Source organism: Anopheles bellator, chromosome 2 (assembly GCF_943735745.2).
Source record: "Anopheles bellator chromosome 2, idAnoBellAS_SP24_06.2, whole genome shotgun sequence".
Taxonomy (NCBI): Eukaryota; Metazoa; Arthropoda; class Insecta; order Diptera; family Culicidae; genus Anopheles; species Anopheles bellator.
In genome coordinates, this window is record NC_071286.1 from 29,292,143 (window position 1) to 29,313,956 (window position 21,814).

At 49.7% G+C, this 21,814-nt stretch overlaps 1 protein-coding gene across 1 annotated transcript; it reads right to left on the minus strand.

Moving 5' to 3' along the window:
• Positions 1-109: 109 nt before the first annotated feature.
• LOC131207329 (NGFI-A-binding protein homolog) lies at positions 110-21,626 on the minus strand. The gene is made up of 7 exons (XM_058199939.1): positions 21,224-21,626; positions 3,573-3,674; positions 2,603-3,509; positions 2,440-2,533; positions 699-793; positions 393-465; positions 110-331 (listed from the first exon to the last, which is right to left on the minus strand). Exons 1-7 carry the CDS (start codon positions 21,624-21,626, stop codon positions 110-112), a joined length of 1,896 nt encoding a protein of 631 aa, XP_058055922.1.
• Positions 21,627-21,814: the final 188 nt, after the last annotated feature.

The window sequence follows — 21,814 nt, forward strand, 5'->3', positions numbered from 1 at the left end:
GGTACAGGAGCAGCAGCAGCGGTAGCGTGTCCGGTGTTGGCCCAGCAACCGATGGACAACCCTCGTTCGGGCTGCCCGGCCGCGGGAGGCCGTGGGATGAGATCATGCTTCAAATGTCCGGTGAAATCGCCTCCCGCTTGATGGAGATCGCTTCGCTGAGGGCCGGACTAAGCGCCAGGGCTGGGTTGGCCACGGCAATGATGTGGCCACCGGACGACGAGATGACCTGCACGCCGAGCGCCCCGCCCGTCGGGTCCAGCGCTCTCGGGGTGTGGGTGCGAATGTCCCCGAAGTCCGGGTCGCTCAAATCTCGGTCGGCTCCATTTCCAGCCTGCAACGGTGAAGAACGGGTCACCCTGTGTCATAGTCATACACGGCGTTTCGACACTCACTTGAACTGGTGACGAACTTGAATTGCTAAAACTAAATCGAGAATCTGTGTCATCAAATTCGGATCTAGTGTACCTGCAAAGACGATTCATCGGACGATCATTAGTGGCACGATCACGCACACAGCTCGCGTTCAAACACACTCAAGCTACACAGTGAAGGCTTGGCAACCAGACACACCCGTGAAGGTCCAGAACGTTGGGTCGTAACATTCACCATTAGCAGTCAACAATTCTAACGGTGCGTTACACGTCGGATCGGGTCCTTCGGATCGGGTGCGCCACCTTAGGGCTACAAGAAATACTCACGAAAATTTACTTGAATCAGTTAGGTCGAATGGTTTGTCACTGATCTGCTGGTAAATGGAGCCGCTCGAGATGTCCCGGTTGTCGTCGGAGTTTTCCTGGGAAAGCATTGAGAGGCGGATAGGATTAGCATCACACTATTTATCGTCAACCTCATTGGCTCAAAGCAGTGCCCTGCGAAGCGTGCTAGTGAATTGGTTCGTGCAAATGTTTGAAAGCGAAGCGCGAACTAAAGTTTACTCAGAAAAGCATAAGATAAAAAAATGAAGCATAAAACTATATCAAGAAGCAGAAGTTGGACTAAAACATGGAGTTGGCCTAAGTCTAAATGAAGCGAGATGGGTATCTTAAACAGCGACTACAGCGTAAGCGGATAAGCGGTAAGCGTTTCTAGCACTCCTGGCCGGAGCATTCAATGCACGGGTTTGGCAAAGACTGCAAACTGGCACTGAGAGTGCCTGGGCTCACATCAAATTCTGAGCTACAGGCTGATTGCAACCGTTATTATCTCAAAATCTATTTAGGTAAGGTCTTCAAAAAATGTTCTATACATTTAAAGTGATATAATTGGTCAAGAAGTTAAAGAAAAATAAGATCCATTGCCACGTAATCGCCAAATAAAAAACTTTTTGGACAAATAGTGCAAAAGCACTGTAACCCACAATTTGCGTAAGTAATTGCGTTGCGTTGCGAAGCGGTTTTCAAAACTATAGAAAAACATTCGTTGGGTTGGGAAAAGTAAAAAAAACACACTAAAGCAGGACAGATAAAACAATGATGATTATGGTGAAAAAAGCGGGATGCCGTATTTCTAAAAAAGAAAATAAATGGTTTGGATGGATAACGAGGGATAACGAGGTCAAAGCGACTACTTGGCAAATGTCATGCAATGTTCTACGTTTTCACTAAATTAGTAACACACGATACAAGCGAACAGGCGGAAAACAGGATGCAAAATGCAAGCAGGTCAAAGCATTGACTAGGGACAGGAAAGGCACAACCGATGCTTAAAGCAGTTGACGAAACACTAGACGCGATAAGCGATGAGCAGCAGACTTGAGAAGCGCACTAAACTACTAGAGAAACATCTGCACGGCACTGGAACCAAAGGAAGCCCTGCAACATCATGAAGTGGAAAGTAAGCAAGGATCTTGTCATCGGACGGATGGTTAAGATACGTTTTCTGCTTTCCATTTCATCCTGGGCTGGCGTTTGAAAACAGTGCAGTGCAGATGCACCTACTTAAACAACGTAAAAATAAAAAAAAAGCATATTGCATTTGCGGTCAACAGAGAAACCAATAAAAGTTAGATAAATAAAATGATACTTAAATGCTTGAACAACAAAAACCGATAAAGCTAGTGCGGAAGCATAGGAAGCGGAATCGTAAGCAGGAGGCCTGAGCCTAGCAATCAGTGCCCCGAGGTGTCCCGAGGGCGGCCTACTATAACCGACGCTCATAAGCACGTGTATTGCGTTGCGGTGGCAGTTTGCTGTAAACGAAAAATGGCAACAAAAAATGAAAGCCTACTAGGACGCATTAAAACCGAAGCTATCGGCGGTGAACGGGCAGAAATGAAGGCACACATTTGAAGCAACACGAAACAAGCATGGAAAGCATGGAAAATGGCCGGCGAAAGTGGCCAGAGGTTTGTGCAATAGCTCGGTGCGTTAAGCAAAGCGTAAGCAGCGCGAAGCAGAAGCGTGCGCTCAAAAGGCGCTGTGGTTCTGTTGGTTAGGCTACCTTGCCCATGTCGGAGCTGGTGTCGCTCGAGAGCCGGGCCCTCTTCAGCTGCTGGGCCGTGTCCAGTTCGTCGCCACGAAGCGCTTGTGTTTGGCTGCAAAGGAAAGGAACGGAAACTTCGGTGAGCTCGGAATGGCCAGAAAGGGTCAGGACTCAGGGCTACCTCAGACCGGTCAAGCGTATGCTGGCCGAATGGCCGAAGCCGCAGTCGCGCACCACTTGGCGGGCGAGCGGAAACAGTTCGTCGCGCCGGGTCAGTAGGGCCGGAATGTACTTGCAGATCTGGGCGGCCGCCTCGTTGACGCACACCTCGTGCAGGGTCAGCGGTTTCTCGGGCCGCCGCTTGCAGTCGAAACGCCCGTAGATGGCGGAGTACTTCCGGATCTCGTCCATCCGGCGCGGGTCGCCGTCGCTCATCGCGATCACCGCCTCCAGGTCGCGGGCCGATCGCTTCTTGATGCTCTGCTGGCGGGGCTCGAGCCGTGGCAGTGTCCGCGACAGGCGCTCGGCCGCCTGCACAATCTTCGCCACCTGGTCCTCGGTGAGGGCCGGCGTCAGCTGAACGGACCCACTCGTGGTGGACCCTATCTGGCTGCTGCTGCTGCTGCTCAGCGGATGGTGCAGGTGATGTTGATGGTGCATGATCCCGTGATGGTGACCGCCACCGCCCAGATGTCCCAGGGTGGTGCTGGCCGCCGACGACGAAGCGGCGACCGGAGTCGGTGTGGTCGGTGTCGGCGGGAGATTGACGCTGGCGCTGGAGGATGCGCTCAGCGAGAAGCCACCGCCGACGACGATGGCCGGTGGTCCCGTGGCGCCACCGTACGATCCGGATCCGGCCGACGTCACGCTACGCGCGATCGAGCCCGGCTCCGGACTGTACGGTATCCGCGACGGGATGTCCACGTTGGTGAGCGGGCTCTGGAAAGCGGACGGATTCGTCATCCACTCGTGCAACGCTTTCTGCAGCCGCCGCACGTGCAGTGGTTTGGAAGCCATCCCGACCAGGGCCATTATCTCCAGGAACTCTTCTTCGCCCGCATCGCACAGCTGCTGGACGTCATCGCCACCTGTCAGAGTGGACAGAAATGTAACTTATGGGTCGGCCTCTTCGTTTGGCCACCGATGCTTACCCATCTCGAGCAGCGTGTCGTAGTAGTTGAGCAGGCTGGCTCGCTGCAGGACGCGATACAGTTGCAGTTCGGCCTCGTTTGAAGGGGTCGACGTGACAACCACTGCGAAAAGAGAAGGCGCTCTTTAGAACCAGATTCAAAGTGTTCAGGGGTGGCCTCTGTCGGGAGCGGGAAAACCTGAAAAGCGACCGAAGACCTGGCGCCTGGCGGTGATGGTTGAGCTCCGCCAAATCATGGCCGAAAAACCGTTCCACCGACCACGAGACCAACGCGAAGGGTTTCCAGAAACGGCCGACAAAGTTCGGCATCGTTTTGGTAATTTATGCGTTTATCATTCATAATAATTCTTCTTTTCGCTCTTTTTTATCGCACTCTTCTAATTCATTAATTTTTACGTCGAGGCCGGAGAAGGATTTTTTCCATCCAAGCGGATTTCCATCCTCGCTCTGTTTTTCGCCCGGAACACCCGGAGCTCCTTCCGCCGTGGTGGAAGTGTTAGTTCTCGAAGATGCTGTCTTGAAATCCCTAACGGTCGTTTCGGTACTTTACGCATCCTATTCTAACCGCCTCCCATTAGCCCGACGTAGACCGACGTGGACCGCTTCTAGAAACCGGCAAGACAGCTCTCGTGAGCTAGAAAACCGTTACGGAAAACCGTCGACGATGGCTGAAATTATCAGCAAGTCGCTGTCAAGGACATCTTTTTTGTGTGTGCCGTTGTTGTTGCTCGTAGACTAGATTTAGACGAGTTTTTTTCCGATGAATACAATTTTCACTACATTGAGGTTGCGCGCCAAGAAACCGGGCCGTGTTTCTTTGCAACGGCCGTTGACGAGGGCCGCGATTTCTTCTTCCTTTTTTTTCACTCCCCGAAAGGGGCAACCCTTTCCGCCGGATCACGCACTATATTGGGGTGCCGCAAACGCAAGGAAGAAAATGACGGTCGCAGATCCTTACCCAAAAAAAAAACAGAGGCTTACACCCTAACGGAACGCACAGAAAATGGAGGGATGGTTTGGTGTGGCAGAATCATTGCGCCAGCCCTGGGCAACCAGAGCGAGCACGCAAATCGCAGAGGCTCTGGTCTCACTCCCAGAACCACAGACAAATACTCGGCTTCGAGGCAACCCTCGAAGACCGGAGCCTACCACGGTGAACAACGGCCCAATCAGGAGGTCGGGTCGGGTACGGATCGAGGATCGGCAGCACAGGACACCGAGCAGTACCAAAAAAAAAACATGTCCGTGAGTGAGCAAACCACTCCCTCCACCGACGGAACCGAACCCAGGGCCCGTTTTCCGGACCGGAGTACTCCTAACGCCGACACTCGGCGGGAAGGCCACCTCGAGAAAAATGTGCGCCTTTCTGGACGCTGGAGAGAACGCAACTAATTTCTTGCCCAAAACGGGGCGAACGAGAAATCAGACACAAAAATGTTGTCAATCAGCCCCATCGGCGGTCAGTCCGAGGGATGCTCGCTCGCGAAAGGCTTCGGTTAGACGAACGACATGACTCTGGAATGTCGCCCCCGGCGGCTGGTGGACAGAAGATGAAGAAGACGCAGCGTGAAGGAGTGTAAAATATGCACCGCAAATGGGTGGCGTCGAATGTTTGCACGACACGCAAGTGGAAGTCGCCAGAGCGGCGAGTTCGGTTCGGTAATGAAGCAACAAAAATGTTTTCGGTGTTGCATTTTGGGACCCTTTTTTTTGTTGGTGAGAATTGGCAATGGTGGGCTCATTTTGGAATCCAGATCATTCCACCACGGTGATAACTATAGTTTATGTTGCGTGCATGTAACATTCGTAGTGTTTGTGTGAGGTGCTGGTTTTGCTCAACAAAAATGTACATTAAAAGTTCAACGCTCCCCTTTGCTAGGGCTATCTAATAACTTATGAGCTTGCGATTATAGGTTGAAGTTGATGCTCACTTTGTGTTGATCGGTCATCTCATGCATCTTATGCTTATGGCAAAGTCTCATCAGGGATCAAACGTCCTTGAATGAATTTGGATTTTAGAACATTACTATTTTAGTAAGGTATTGTATGAATGTGGCTGAATCGTGTTGCACTGTAACTTCGTTGTATTTATTAGTCAGTGCTTGATCATTTTGGGATTACGGATGTGTCAATTAACCAGATGGACTAGAGTTTACAACCAAACTAGGCATTGCTCTTGGCTTGTTCTTGTGTGTATTTCGATTGTTGCATAATTTATTGCAACTGTAAGAATGAGCAGAGCAACATTATCATCAGCTTAATTGTGTTTTATTGAAGTTTGAAGTTCCTCTGCAGCTCTTGGTTCGACAAGATCTTACGTCTTTCGTCCTACCTTGTTTATTCACCTAAGCAGCATCGTTTACGTAGCTTAAAAATCTACGTTCAAGAGTACGATTCATTTTTTTGTTCTAGAACAACGTTAATGACGTTCGCAATTAAACAAAACTTCAACGACGGGTACAGTTAAAAACACATTTATGGCCGTTACATGCATTAACCGTTTTTGTAGTCCTGTAGTTGCTCTCAACCTGCCCTTGGAGTTCAGTAGGACTCGATTGTCTTTTAGTTTTGGAGCATTAACATTAGGCAAAGATAATGAAGAAGTTCTTCCGTCCTCTTCTAATTTAATAATTCTGTAAGTTCTGTAATAATTCAAATTTCATCGGAAATAGTAAAGGAATCTTTTCCTTAAAGAGTGCCCCTTCATTTTGGAATAATTCGTTTATTTCTAGCCAATGGTAATCAAATTGAATAATCATGATGATGTTGGTCGGTAACATTTTCGCCCGGGGGGTGATAATCGCACTTCCCGGAACGTCGTTACCCATCGTCAGCCGCGTCCGGGGTCCTGTGGGCACCGTGCGAATAAACGGTGGTGCGTTCAATTTCACCCCATCACCATCGGTTGTTGGCCGGGTGTTAGACACGCCGAGCGAAAGGGGTAAACGATTGTGTGTGACTTTGGGTTAGGAATAGAGGCCAGAATCGGTCGGTAAAGATAAAAAAAAACTCGTTCCCCCGTGATTCACGCGATCTAATCAACTTAACCACCACGCACCGAAACTATCGTTCGAAACGAGTTCAAAGTGGTAATGTTTATAAAAAAAGATACAAGCTCGAACAAACGATCACAGCCGAACGATTTAATTGCCGAGTGATGTTGCATTTCGAGGCTCGAGGAGCTAAAGTCACGCACGGGTTTTTTTCCTTCTCACTACGCCGGCACCACTTCATCGTTTGGCACTTCATCGCGTCACGTTGCGCTGACACGGCGTAGGGTAAAATTTGCATACTGCGGGTGTAAAAAAGGCTTGGTCCCTCCTAGCCGATCGGCGCCGACCGGAGCATAATCCGTTAGTCGAACGTAAATTTGTTTGGAAAAATTATGATGACTTTTTCGGGCGTCAACGCGGTTAGCTCCTAGCTGCCGATCGAGAATCAGGACATCAACAGGACGCCAAAAAAAAGCTAACTCAACCCGGTGAATTCATTTGTAAACACGGGAACATGGTTAGGTTTCGGTTTTTTTGGTTTTCGCAAACCGGCGTACAGTGGACCCTTGACGGTGAGCCTAATCGGTTAACCGACAATTAACCCACCCCTAGGGGGTGACTGTTTATTGAGTTGTCAAGTGAGAACGAATGATTCCCTTCCCAATTTTTTTCAACTTGTTAAAATTAGATTACACACCAAACAGGACTCCAGCTTCGGAACCGATTGCATTGGAGTGATGGCCACTTGAACAGTGCGAATTACAAATCGGCACTTCAAACAGCCAATTGGCAATTGCGCTAAAACAAAACTGGCCCAACTGGTCCCCAACTAACCAATTGCGGCAATGGGAACGGAACTCTCTCGTTGCCGAAGCCAGAGGTCCTTGGTTCGGCCTGGCCCCGTCGTAGGTCAATCCCTGTCCCCGTTGGCCTTACGATAAGGTAGCAGAAGAATGAGCAGGTTTTTTCCTCTGTCTCCTGATGGTTGATTCACATTGTATACGCACATCCTGGATTCCCCTCCGGAAAAGGACCTCGTCGAGCGACCCGCAAACCTGCCGTTCGGGGTATGACGCGACGTCGCCTAGCTGTCTTCGGTTCCCTGGGGATCGGGGGTTCAGTGTTTTAGGGTACGGGATCTTATTTGCATATCGAGGTCCATCCGGCTCGTCGGGAAGATATCACGGCGCACGATGCTTGTTTTTTGTGATGGGTTTCGTTCATTCTGATCCGCTTTTTTTGGTGCTGGACGTGATGTTTGGGAATTTTTCACTTTCGCTCTCGGTTGCCGTCGCCTCGGAAAGGATAACCCTTTTGTTTGATCTTAGGACTGGTGTTCCAGTTTTTTTGGCTGTTGCTTGTTGTTGGCGTGCATAGCGTCCACCGCTTTTTTTGTCTTACGCAGTGCGCTGGCCAGCTTTTTTTAATGCCATCGAGTAATGACAGAAATTTGAGTGTTTATCCCACAGAAGGACAGTTCAGGGCGAGGCGAGCTGTTTGCCGAAGCCACCGTGAGAACGGAGCCCTTCGGTGACGTGAAATCTGTTCGTGTTTTTTTTGGTGTAATATTAGTTTCCTACACCATCGACTGGTTTGTCGTGTCGTAATTTTAAGCTGGCTTCTTGCTTTCGAAGCAGATGAGGCTGGTTGGGTGTACCTTTGGTCGATAACCTAAAAAAGTTATTTGCATGAAGTTCAAACTTTTTTTTCCCAACAATCCGATCTGTGAGAAAGCTTTGGAGACTGTGAGCAAGATGGGTTGCTTCTTTGCGTATCATAGGAATCGCGTTTTTAGTTGGTTCACTTATCACGCCACCAGAAACGTAGTCGTAAATATTGATTTGAACTGTTTTAACAAAGACTGCTAAGATTGCCTGACTGCTATGTTTGACCTTATTGGTTTCCATGACCAAGGCCCGGGCTAGGATGATGAGAATGAGTTGCACAGAATGCTAATTTAATAAAATAATTTTGTAAAAAGTTTGTAAAAGAAAGAAATTGTAAAAAGTTAATGTAAAAAAATTGACGAAAGAGAGGAATATAGTTGAGTACATTCTTAAAGCAATCAAACAGCTATTTTAAAAATTACCATAATACATAAAGTATGATATTCTTATTATCGGTAATATTAACACAGTAAAAATGATAACGTTCATTGGAAAATGGTTGGGAAATGCAAAACGAAAGCATCCTCTGATCAAGGGTTGAGTTCCGAAAAACCCACAATCAATGCTTAATCAATAACAAGTTACAAGAACCTTTCCGTATGAGCAAACACAGCATCAAGATACTATTAACTTTCTCACGAGTGAAGATACAGACTGTAGCTAACTATTATTTTTCGAAAAAAATTGCTTTATCTCTAGACGAACTGGATTTCCCACCGCATCTCATTACCATACGCACCGCGACCGGCGCACCTTCGGCGTAATGACACTGATGGCATTGTTGACGCTTAGCCCGAAGAAACAAAAAAACAATATTTAATGGCAAAAAATCTACAATATAGTAGAAAAAACACCACAAACAGATGAGCCGCCGGTATGCATACGATCATGAGAATTAGAGGTCCCGTCAAGGTGTTTAACCCACCGCTCCAAGGTGTTCCCAGCAAGATGAGTAATCATCTTCCGGATTTTGTGACGGAACCGAAAAAACAGCGTCGAACCTAGGACTAGGATCCGATCGCGTCACCCCTTCACGTGGCGAGTGGCAGTCAGAGGGCACAGGAATGCGACCAGACACGCTTCCCGCGAAGGGGTCAACTAGTTGTTGTCTCACCCCTTGCCGAGCGCACCGTCTTGCGTGCGTGTCCTTTCCTTGCCGAGGAAGACACGGTGCGGCGCGTCCGAAAAGGGACCGCGCTCTAAGACTATGGGATGGGCACGGCCAGAAATTTGAATAATCGTTCGCGGTAGACGCGGAGACCATTTTTTGTGCTGCGAGCGTGATCCTGTGGACCACACTCCATCACTCGCCTGCCAGCGCTCGGCGTTGGCCGGAGCCGCGCCAGGCGGCGGTGGGAAGCGCGGCAAAAAACAGGACACACAGGGCTTGCCTCCCGGAACGGGGAGTTGCTCCCGAGGTTACGAACTAATCATTAGGACACTGCAGATAATTTATGCACACGAAATTGGTTGGTTCGATTGGGTGCTGGCCGTGTTTTTTTTTTTCGTTTCAACTCCTTCAAATGGTCCTGCGGTGTGTGTGGGTTTTTTTGTCCGCTTGCTTCAAAGCGCTTTCCCCATGGCGGTGAAAGAAGTCCCGTTGTATCGAGACGCCACAGAAGGATCACCAAATCGGTGCGTTTGGAAGATCCCGTGAAGAAGGTCCGATTTTTTGCGTTCCGGGAGCTCCTTCACACGGCGGCGATCGGTAAAAGAGCAGCTGGTAGCTGAGATCTTCCCATCGGTTCGTCGGGTGGGAACCCGACTAAATGCTAGAGAGTCTGAAGAAACCTTGCCGATAAGGTGAAAAAAGTAAACTCCCAAAACCATATGCAGACATGCAACCGGACCGAGTGGAATATTTAAGCAGTTTTTTTCTCTCTCCCGCGAATTGGAAGATATTGGAAGATTGTATTCGACGCCAGGTTTTGAATAGTTGTTCAAGGTGGCTGCAACGAAATGAGTTCGGAAGCTGTGCGGCCGCCTTCTTAGGTCTTCCCAGGAGTAGTCAAGAAATGCTAGCATAAGATTGAAGAATGCATCGAAAAAAAACTCAATTTTGCGGGAGTTTTGTAACTTTCTTCGAGAAAATGGTCGGAAAAGGAAGGCAGTAAGGAAGATCACAAACTACATGGGAAAAACTGTGCCGATAATGATGAAAAAGAAAGGGCTGAGAGTGTAAAATTTAGAAAATTATGTTTGATCCTATAATTGAAGATCAGACTGCCGGTCGGCGATAAACGGCTCATGGATTGAAACAAAAACACATTCAAACAGAACCGCTAAACCGAGCTAAGCGGAGCGAAAAAAAATTATTCTTTCCAAAATAGTCTGTCTGCCTCATTTAACAATTTGTATTCAGGACCCGAGAGTGTATCTGTAGCTGTGATTTTGAGAACGCGCTTCGGGGTTTTCTGGACTTGCCCCGCTTGATATGAATGTGATGATATCCAACAAACAATAATAAATAAACTATTTGTAACGTAAATAGTTCAGAAAACAAGGACCAACGGCCAACACAAAATGGCAGCCATCCTGCCCGGGGAAAAGAATACCAGATCGAAAACGGCCCGCAACCCGGGGTGGGTGTTCCGCTAATGGGTCGTCCATTTTATTTTCCCAATACTCGAAAGATCCTTCAAATTAGGCGCTATCCGAAAAAGGCCCTTTTTCTTTCGCTACCACAGAACCAATATTTCCGAACCAAGGGCTGGTGCTACTGTTGGGGTGAAAGTTGTGAAAGGACGAAGTGCAAACTCCTGGATAAAAAAAGGAAAAAAACAATACGGCCAAACTCCTCCGCAGGGTTTCCCGTTGGAACCGGAAAAACGCAACGCCAGTTTCCACCCTTAATTACAATTTTTATCATTTTTAATTATTTTTGTCTTTTTCTCGCACCTCATCGCGGCGCGCGGAAAAAGGGTTTCCGGCCGGCCGAGGGTGATTGCCACCGCGCAAAGGGGCCAGCCGCCACGCGTAAACAGAGCGCGCGGGATGCGTTTCCGAACCCAGTCAGGGGGAGTGGGTTTTCCACTTGGCTGGCGTTCGGGAAAGTTCCCGGTGCGATCTCTGATTGGCTAAAGTGGCGCCGGCAGCGATTCGGTCGTTGCGTCGGGGTGCGTAACAAAGGCCGGAGCAGAGAAGGCTCCCGGTTGGAACGGGTCAGTGAAAGTGACAACCAGTGGACAGTGGACCGGCGGCGGTATCATGGACCGTCGGGACGCGCCAGGAAAATTGATCGCAAATTCAATAAAGCCGTAATGGAATGAAAATTCACGCACCATTGGCCCAACGTGTGACAACGTCCCCGTTTTTTTTTGTTTTCTGCTGAATTATGACAAGACGTTGCTCACTGTCTTCGGGCGTTTCGAGGTTTTTGTTTTCCATTCCTTAGAGCATCCTTTTGCCGACACTCCACGGGGAACCATCCTGGGCGCGGGCCTGTCGGAAGATTGCGTCCATTTTCCGTAAGCAAACAACCGCATTAATTACCCGAAAGGAAAAAGGGTATTGTTTAATGGAGTCCGTTGTCCTTTGGGACTGGCGCGCTTTGCGCTCCCTGATCCTTTGATGGATGGATGGATGGCTGAACTTTTTAATAGGATGAACGGGCCCGAAGGAAGTGTCGGTAATAAGTCCTCGCCATTTCACATCGAGATGATAGAATCGTGTTTCTGTTCGGCTGTTGTTTCCAAGTTCCTGAAATGGTGATAGGTCTCCCAATTAGCCTAGCCTCCTTCCGACAGAGCCGTTCAATCGGTGGTTAATTTATTAGAATAAATACACCATTATCTGTTTGTGGCCTTTTCTTTATTTTAAGAAACGGCCAAGCGTCGTGATTTGTTTGCAGATCGAAAAGGACTAAACGCCTCAAATATACTCTTCAGCTTAACACCTTTCTCGCCACTGGGTCACCACCATTCACAAACCAATGACCTCAACAAAAAGCACGCTGCACGATTTGCATACGGGACACCGAGTGGCCCGTCAGTCCGGTGTCCAGCTGACCAGCACGCGGGTTCTACCGGATGCGATTATGTGGCCACCATAATCATTCACCGTTGCGCAATTAATCGCGGAACATTACGCCACAAATTACACGCCCGGCCCGGGGCCCGGCCCGGGGGCCCAAGAACAGATGGTCCCGGAAAGCTGGACCAGCAGGAGCACAAGAGGGAAGATGTAAATATTTGGCAAGCTTGTTGCACGCTTCGTCACACGGTGATACACCGTTTCGCAATCCCTTCGCCACGTGCCCTTGGCACCTGGTGGCGAAGGAAGCAGAGGATCGCGTTCTAGGGGCGACCGGACACCGGAAAACGGCCCGACCGAACCGACCCCGTAAATATAGTCATCTCGTGGCGGAGGCCCCGAGCGAGGCCGAAGAGGATGCGCGAAGTGCGAAGATGAATTCAGGCCAAAGAATGTGGCCAAATTGATCGGTAGTTAGCTGCGCATTGTGCCCTCATTATCGATTATATCAGACCCCTTACAAGACGGCACCGCTCCGGGCCGGGCCGGGATGCGCAAAGTGACATTACCTTCCATACCTCCTTACCAGATGCTCCGGCCCGATCCGGGTCGCGAGTAGACACGCGACCCGGAACGCGACCAGGTACCACAGGCAACAGTCCCGAGACCCTTCGCCGGGTGCCCGAAAGGTCCCCTTGCGTCGCCCGGATCACTTGAGATCCGCTTTATCAGCGATCCCGATGTTAGGTAAATGTGTCGCGTGGCCCTTCGTCTTGTGGTCCCGGTTTTTGGGGCCGCACCCCGAGAACCTGTTCTGGGCGATGATTGTCGTGGTCGCGGTTCGCGGTCGCGATCGGAAACCTTCAATTTCGATACGCACGCGCCATCCACGCCATCTGGTCGCGTAACGGTATCGTATGTTTCAATTATTATCGATGGCCCACAATGGGTTCTGCCACCGTTCTGCGGCCCTGGGAGTTCTACAGGGCGGTCTTCGGTCGACGCAATCGATGAAAGCTGCCATCGATCGGTGAAGTTTAAGGTCAGTGCGATCGCACGGCGCGAAGCGACATGACACGTGCTTCAACAGTACAGCTGCGTTCGTGTAATGAGTGAGTAGCGCATAGCACCGGCAGAGGATAGGTTCCTAGTTCTGGTGCCAGAAGCAGAACGCGGCCATCACCCGGTTGGTATTAATTGTTTCAAGCTGACGACAGCAGATAACGAGCACCGTTACTTTGGGAGTCCGAAATGGGGCATGGAAATTATCGTAATTACCACGTAAATTGTGTCACATTTTTCCAGAACACGGTTCTGGCTTTACGCACCACCAGAGCACCGGAGAAGATATTATTATAATTAGAGTACTGTAACATGTACACGATCAAGATCGGAGCATTTGGTCACACAAAAAGGGGTCAGACCGGCACTAGAGAGTTCAGTGTCTTGACGTCTATCTGCTCTCGGAGTGTAATGTTTATTTTAACGACGATCAGCCTCTAGGATCAAGATCCCGGCACACCGGTTCCGGGCGCCCACCAACCGAAAAACCGTTACAAACCTCTATTGAATCGGAAAATCTGGCCACATGAAGGTTCCTGCCAGTTCCGAAACGTGCACTCGAAAGACTCGTGGACAAAAAAACACGATGCCACACGAGCTCCGGGAACGTCTTTTTGTGCGCATCATTGTCGGCGACCATCTGGACAGGGTAGCCTTATTTTTTTTGGTCCAGTTGCTCACCTTCTCGCATTCTCAGTGTCCGTCGTGGCTCCGTTCCGTAATTCCGTAATGTACCAAACCAAAGACACATCCTCTCGCTGCAGTGCCCGGTCGGCAAGGAATTGAAGGAGCGCCAATGGAAGCTAGCGAGTGTGAGGCAAGCAAAAAATGTAAGAAGTACCCATCAACAGCCCATCCACACCGGGCAACCCTTTGGCCCGGGGACGGGTTATCGCTGAAGCCAGAAGACCAGAAGAACCATTTATTTAGATTAAACTACGTCGTTTTTTTCAAATTCCTGTCCCGGGGTTTCATCAGATGTTCCGACCGGTGGCCGGACCTACCGGGCGGATTGTAAGGATTTTCTTACGGGCAGAAATCGCAGAAGGCGACGCATCTTGGCAGCCGCTGCGTTTGGGTTTCGTAAGGAACTTCGGTTTTTTTCGTTTCTCCATTTGCCTACAACAGATCATGTCTCGCGAAAAGGGGTCCACAGGACCTAAAGGCGCGCCAGCCATACACGCTTTCATATGGAAAGAGGTAAGAAACGGTGGCCGAGGCCGAAAAAACTTCTTTGCATGAGTTCTACAAGCCGCGGAAGGGGGAAAAAAATGTCCAGCAAGAGCCGTCGGAACGGCCACGAAAGGGGTCTCGAGCCGCTAGGCCTGCTGCTGCTAAGCGGTGGCCTCTTGTATTTAAACACTTTTCCATTCTTCTTTGAGGCAGCAAAAGTTTGGGCGTTTTTTATTCCGCTCCTTTCGGACAAACGGAGCCAACTGCACCGTAAATGAAGTGGAAGGCAGAAAAAAGCATTGAACGAGTATTAGATAGGCGATCGGCTTTGTCCGCCGGGGCCGCGTGTGGCTTGAAAAACATAATTCCCAATTCTAACGCACATCTTGCGTTCCATGTTTTGCCTCAGCGACCGAACGATCTTTACGTCGATCGATAACGAGAATCGACGCCGAAACGAAGTGAACGCACGAAGCTTGCGGTATTTCGGTGCAATTCGAAGTGATTTTATAATTACCCTGGGCAGCCCGGCATTGAGATGAAAAAAATGTCTCCCCAGCAAGACATTCCAGTGCATTCCATCGTTTGGCGGCCCGAAACGGTTTTGAAGTTTCTGCACAGACCGACACATCGTGATTCACCGAGACCAATCGAAAGGCCCAGATCCAGAACAAAAAAATGTTAAGAAACCTACAATTTATTGGTTTCCTTGGCGCAACGTTTTTGCCAACCCAAAAGCCGCCCGGAGCCGGGAGACGGAGTTTTTCATCGATCGCGCCCCGGGTTAGGGACAATTAGACGACAAATCAAAACACGCACGGCACGAAGAAATAGTTGCCACCGGGAACATTAAAGCATAAACCGCGAATGGGGCGCAGGTGAAATAGAGAGACCAAGGACAAAGAAGGACCGCCGCCGCCGCCGCCGTTGCCGCCGTTGCTAGGAGCTAATAAAGAACGCGGCCGGGGCCGGGTTATGTTCCGGGTGGCGGTGGGTGCCACTAGCACGATTAAAGTCTGCGATCCGGTAAAAACGGCGTTATCGGTACTGTGAGAAAAACGTGGCGGTGTATCGAAACTCGGGCTTCAGTCAGAGGTTCTAAAGAATCGCTTATGATTGAAGGGTTTTTGTTTCAGTCCTGTTGAACCAGGTTGTTCCAAGAGAAAGAAATGCTGCTTCTACAGTTCGGCGGCGTCGAGATACCAACGTTAATGCTGACGATTGACAAAAACAGCGATAAGCAATCGGATTCGAGCACAAAATGTGGTTTATAAAAAAATGGAACACAGACGAAAATGAAGAAATTACCACAACTCTGTAATATCAAGAATTTAGATGTGTTAAGATTCTTGATCGATGGCATCTTCGGACATTCGATCCCGAGCCGCATCGATCAAAGTGTCATCCGATGGCTTCGATACTATTGCGATAGCCCAAGTTGTCAAATAGTTTCTTGGGAATTTGAGTTACCTTGGGATATTGGAAAATCGTGTCCTCCGCCAAATTAATAGGATGATGTACCAAATACACAGTATGTCTTTTGAATAACGAGATGTTTTTTCAATATAAAATGCGGCCGTATCTATTGTTTAATAACATAGTGTAAAAGGTACGTTCTTCCTCTTTCAAAAGCGTTCAAATCGGAGGATTGATAAAAAAGTTATGAGCCTGTGCTACTGTGGCCAAAAAGTATCGGGAATTCGCTCAAAATTCGAGAAATCTTTGTGTATTATTCTAAATCTATGTCATTACCTTTAAAAGAATCCGATCTTTTTAACATTATACAAACGACGCATTCCCGACATTAGTATGTGTTGGTAGATTTATAACGTTTGTTAAAGAAGTAAAGAAAGGAACAAAGAATCAATACTAAATATTATTTTACACTTGGTAAATCGTTGTTTTAAAACCTATAATTTGTTACAAAAAGTTTATGGTGATGAGTGTATGAATAGAGCAAGAGTTTTTGGGTGATATAAACAAAGGTAAAAACAGACAAACAAAAACTCAAACAAGCGCTAAGAATAAAGACAAGATCGTGATCATGACATGACAATAAGGTGTTTTTGAACAAAAAATCAATTTGTGTCAATGAACTCACTGCGTATTCGCTTGGTCTGTCATCGTGTGACTATTTGCTATTCCTTAAGCTCAAATTGGCTATCAAAGGATGATTTTATGAGGACATTCCAGCAATTCAATCGGTTGTAACACGGCCGTAAAAGACTCTGATATATGACATGACATAACTTTTCAATCTGTCATCTGATTTGCATGAAATTGGATGCGTTTGAAAAAGAAAGAACATATCATTCAAACTGTATTACTAACTAACAGATATCCTAACGATACTGCTGCGTAACGGCGTTTCTCGTTTCTCGATCTCCACAATCTGTTTTCTGACGTATTTGGAAAAGTTAAAATGTACGAATGAAATGAACGGTTAGAGATTTCTGTGATATTATTGGCTATTGGCTGGAAATTTTTGTTTTTAGTTTAATTTCGTGATTAGATGTTCAGCCTACAAAATGTCAATGTTTTTGTTCTAATGAAACAATTAAAGTGTTCCCTTCATCTAACATCGTTCCATGAAACACGACATACAGTTGCTTTCTCCCGAACGACCATCGAACCGTGGCGTTGACGAAACGCATGGGGCATAAATTAAATAACGATCATCCCTTCGCTCGCAGGCAGGCAGATTCTAACGGCATTAAGCACCCGCTGGACTTATGCCACCAAGGGTCACCGGGCACATTTCACCTAGAGGACGGGGTCAACGTAAGGCTCTCAACCCCGCGAGGAGAAAGCGATGCGCTGCAGGTCCTGCCGGATCATAATGGCTGACACACCGGCCACCACGCACGCAGGGGTTAATTTCTGATCTGGTCTGCTGCCGGTGAGTTTCAATCAACGGACCATGCGCGACCATGGGTTAACGGTGATTTTGATAGAATGTTGATATTTTTTTGTTTGTTCCCCGTGGTTCATCGAGCGCACAGCAACCCTTCGCCCTTCCCCAGAGTGGCCCTTCCGACGCGCACTTTAACCCCTTTTCGGGCGCAGGTCAGATTCCGGTCCGGAACGGGTCCCTGGTCCAGTTGGGCTGCGCTCGGCCATGATTTCGGCGGCCGACGTGACCGTTGGCCCTGTGAGAGCCCGTTTGTTGATCGAAAGGCAGGATTTTTTTCCCCCGTACCCGAACTGGAACCCAGCATCCGGTTCGGTGGTGGCGCGGACACATCTGCTCCTGCGGCAGAGAGTCTGCCCAACGCAGTCTGGACGCTTGGACCGGTGGCATGGTGATGTGAATGATTTTTTTCTAACAGCATCCTCGGTTAGGGTCCAAATTTATTAATCAAATCAAACCCCGGACGGGCAGCGCCCAATTTGGGCAAAGGACATCCAGGGGCCAGGGATCGGATTAACAAAGCACGGATCGCACCGCATGTGACCCGTTCAGTGACACCGTGGCAACCGTGAGGTTCAGCGATTAAAACGCGAGCAGGTTATCAAACGGGACAGCTGCGGAGCCATCGTAAATGAAGCCTTTCCGGCAGCAGGGCCACCCATTGGGTTAGCCATCACTGCCCAGGTCAGTGCAGACCCTTGTCTAACAACTGCATGAAGGATAAAAAATATAACACAACACTCAACGATAAAGCGTTTGATGCATTTTTTAAGGACTACCGTTTCATCTCGCTGCGAGCGATCCTTCGCGGGATGAGCAACAAGGCGGGCCACACGTGATGGGTGCCATATTTTCCGGCGATCCCGTTACTGCGACCGATCTCAATTTGTTACGTGATGTAAGTGCGCGACGATGGTTTTGCGCCATGCTTCCTTTCTTTGGAGCCTCTAAGTGGAAGTAACATCCGCAACAAAGTTGCGATATTTGGCAGCAGATAAAAAAAGCATACATCACTCAACCAGCGGAGACGGACTTTCGTCGAAGAAGTCCGACCCCAGTCCGATGCTCCTCCGGTTGCCTTGCCCTTTCTTTGTCGAAGGAAATGTTTGCTTTTTTGACTGCTGTTGGCTGGTTGGTGTTGAGTGAGATTTTTGAAAACTGACGAAAAACCCACGACGACCTGCCGTGCCTCGGTTTGAAGTGATAAATACACTTCGGGGAGATCTCGGCGCCTCGGATTCCGCCATTGGCTTAATGTAATCCATCTTCCAGCGGATAGTCACTGCCAGAAGGCTGATCGATAAGATTCATTTGCTTGCCAGATTGAATCAAAGATGAGGAGCTCCGTGTCATGTGGAACTGTGTTTTTTTCCTGGGACGCTGGGACAGTAGGTTCTTTCTTTCTGCCTCCTTCCCGTCCGACTTCGAACACTGCAACGGTGCGCGTCTTGAGAAAGCGGAGCGCCGTTACGACGATAGAAAAACATGGGATGCAGTCGAAAGAGGAAAAACCGGCGAGCCGCTGAACTGCATCCTGAATCGAACATATTGGGCACGGGCTATGCGCTCGAACGGACGATGGTGCTTTTCCGGGCACCAGGGGCTAGAACGCAGAGTGGCTGGTGCAGCCCTCGGGGAAAATCCCCTATTGCTGCCTTCCTTGCACAGACAACGGCCAAGCCGGGAATGGCACAAAAACCGTGTGCGCGAACACGAGGAAAATGCAACAAACTCGGGTCTATGGGAGCTTACAACAAGCTCGAAGGAACGGGAAAGCGGGCTCCAACTGTCCGATGCCAACGAATGCTAGGAACACACACGGACGAACGAACGGATAGATATATATGACATCCGTGGGGATGTGAGCGGGGAAAAAAGGTGCACCACCGAAGAACCGAAGCACACTGCTGCACCGTGTTCCGTGCCCCTGGTGTGGGGACGCCTGGTATAGGAGCATAAAAAAGCGCTAACCCCACCGAGGGCGCAACACGGGCAGGGACTGTCCGTTTCTTCTCCGCTGGCCAAGGAAAAGTCTTATTTCCACCCTCCCCGGTTTTTTTTGCTCCACCATTTTCAATGTGGAAAGCCGGGCACCCGGCGAAGACTATAAACATATAGCGAAAACAAGTCCAACGAAAGCACCGGACAGCAGCACCGGCCAGCATTCTGCCACCCCGTCGAGCAAACATAAGCTAAGAGACTGGAAGGAAGAAGCAGGCTCCCGGGGCCGCAAAAAGAGGAACCACGGGTCCGTTCGGGTCCTGGGGCCGCTGTCGGGTAAATGGGATCGGGAGCAAAAAATCGGGAAGCGAAAGAAAAACAGCCACGGACTTTACCGGGAGTGTCGCCGTGTGCCAGACGCAGGAAAAGCGACGCCGATTTTCCTCGGCGATTCGCCTTCGATCGATTGCAATCAGGGGAAGTCCCGGCGCGGAGCGCTGATCAGCCAAATGGGGATCGGATGGCTGAGTGGCCAGATACCGTGCCGTGCCCGGTCATTTGCCGGCTTTTCCTGGCTCCCAATTTTCCGGCACTTCACGTTTGATAATTACTGTAAGTCCACCGGCGTATGTGTATGTGTGGGACCGTTCGGAAACTATTGGAAAACTATGTCCGGCACAGGAACCGTAAGCGGCCGGGGAGCAAAAACAAGACAACCGCCACAGACGGACACCGAGAGCCTTCGGTTCCGGTGCAGCTAAAGGATGCACTTTTTGCATCATTCCGTCTTCTGGCCGCTGTTCGGAGTTGTTGTTGTGTTTTTTTCTTCTTCTCAAACGGAATCCCCGTACTGCGGACGACAAAAAGAAAATGCACGCCGGGACTGGGGTGGAAAACTGGGGCGAGCGGACCGTGAGCGGCCAGTACATGCATGCATTCGCCGGTTCTCCGGTGCAGGATGGGGAAGATAGAAAAAAACGGATCCCGCTAGAGTCGGACTGGCAGCGAACGGTGCCGGTGCCAAAGGTCCGCGCCCGGTACAGTTGGGGCGCTTAAAGCGCTCCCGGACTATAATCTATAAAATATCGTAGCATGAAATAGGGAACAGTGAAAGAGAGGGAACGCGAGACAGAGAAAGAAATATTGGACCCGCGCATAAAAAAGTAAAATCTAAAAACAAAACCAGCAGAAACAGCAAAAAAAAGCATGAACAGTCCAATGTGAAGCATGAAACGGATCCCGGTGCATCTCCTCGCTGCTCGGAAAAACCGGGGCGCATTTGAAGGGCAACCCACCCCACCCCGGGGGGCGGGCACATAAAAACAACACACATTTCGGAAAGTTCAATCTAGCAGGCCAACGCACCAGTGGGGGGGCCGGGACGGACCCAGCGGACCCGGAAAGCGGAAAAATCGACTGCATGTCGTCTTGGACTTGGCCGTCTCCGAAGGACGAATGCAGCAGCAACAGCAGCAACGGTGGATCGGTGCAAAAACGCCCCGCATTCCTCGTGTGTCCGCCGGGTTCGAGTCGTGTGTTGGGTCTTTTCTTGTCCCCAAGTGAAAGAAGTTCGGCATCCGCTTAATGTCCGCCAGCCAGGGCCGGTCCACTGCTGGGAGAAGGACTCCGGGGTGGAACGCAAAAAACGGGTGGCAACTCTAGCGGAAAGTAATGGATGATGACAATACCTACATTCGGAAGCGAAGCGCAAAGTAATGCGATGGCACAACAACGGATTACACATACAGACACACGTGGAGAACTGGGTTACGGTGGTTTTTGGACGTACCGAAAATAATCAATTCGCTTCGCCAGCAATGCAACGTGGCGATCCTGAACTTTTTAGATCGCTTTGGGGACGTCACCGTCACCAGTCCTTCAATATAGTTTAAACTGCAACGTGGAATTTAAGAATGTAGCTTCATGTACTCACTGATTCCGTTGTTGTTGCGGCCGAATATTTTGCCCGGAGGGCTGAGAATCGGGCTCGATATGCAGGAGGTAGATCCGGTGGTGTTGCTTCCGCCCGAAGCGCCCGATCCTTTCACCGGCGTGGCGCTCGAACCCGGCTTTCCGATCGAACCGGCCCCGTGTTTGGCAGCCGCCGATGCCGACGACCCACTCCCAACGCACTCCTGCGGGCGCTCTGAAACGTGTCCTGAGTGACTAGCTACGGTACTACTACCACCGGCACCGACCGACAACAACAAGCAACTACTACCGGCGGGCTCGGGCCCGGTCCCGTCCGATGGGAGGCCGGCCGAGGCTAGCGAACTCTGTACTATCACACCACTCGAACCCGTTGTTGGCGAGCAGGCGGGTGGCTTATGTTCCATCACCGACGGTAGCGGATACCGGGAGTCCCGGGGAGCGTGCGGGTGCTACTCGGCAGGCACATTCAAAGCATGGCGCGTTGCAAAACCCGGAAACCGACAAGCCCGCTGCACCGGACACTACTACTTCGATCGATCGATTTACGGGTAGCGCTACTCGAGGCGACTGACACTACAAGGGTGACCCGTAC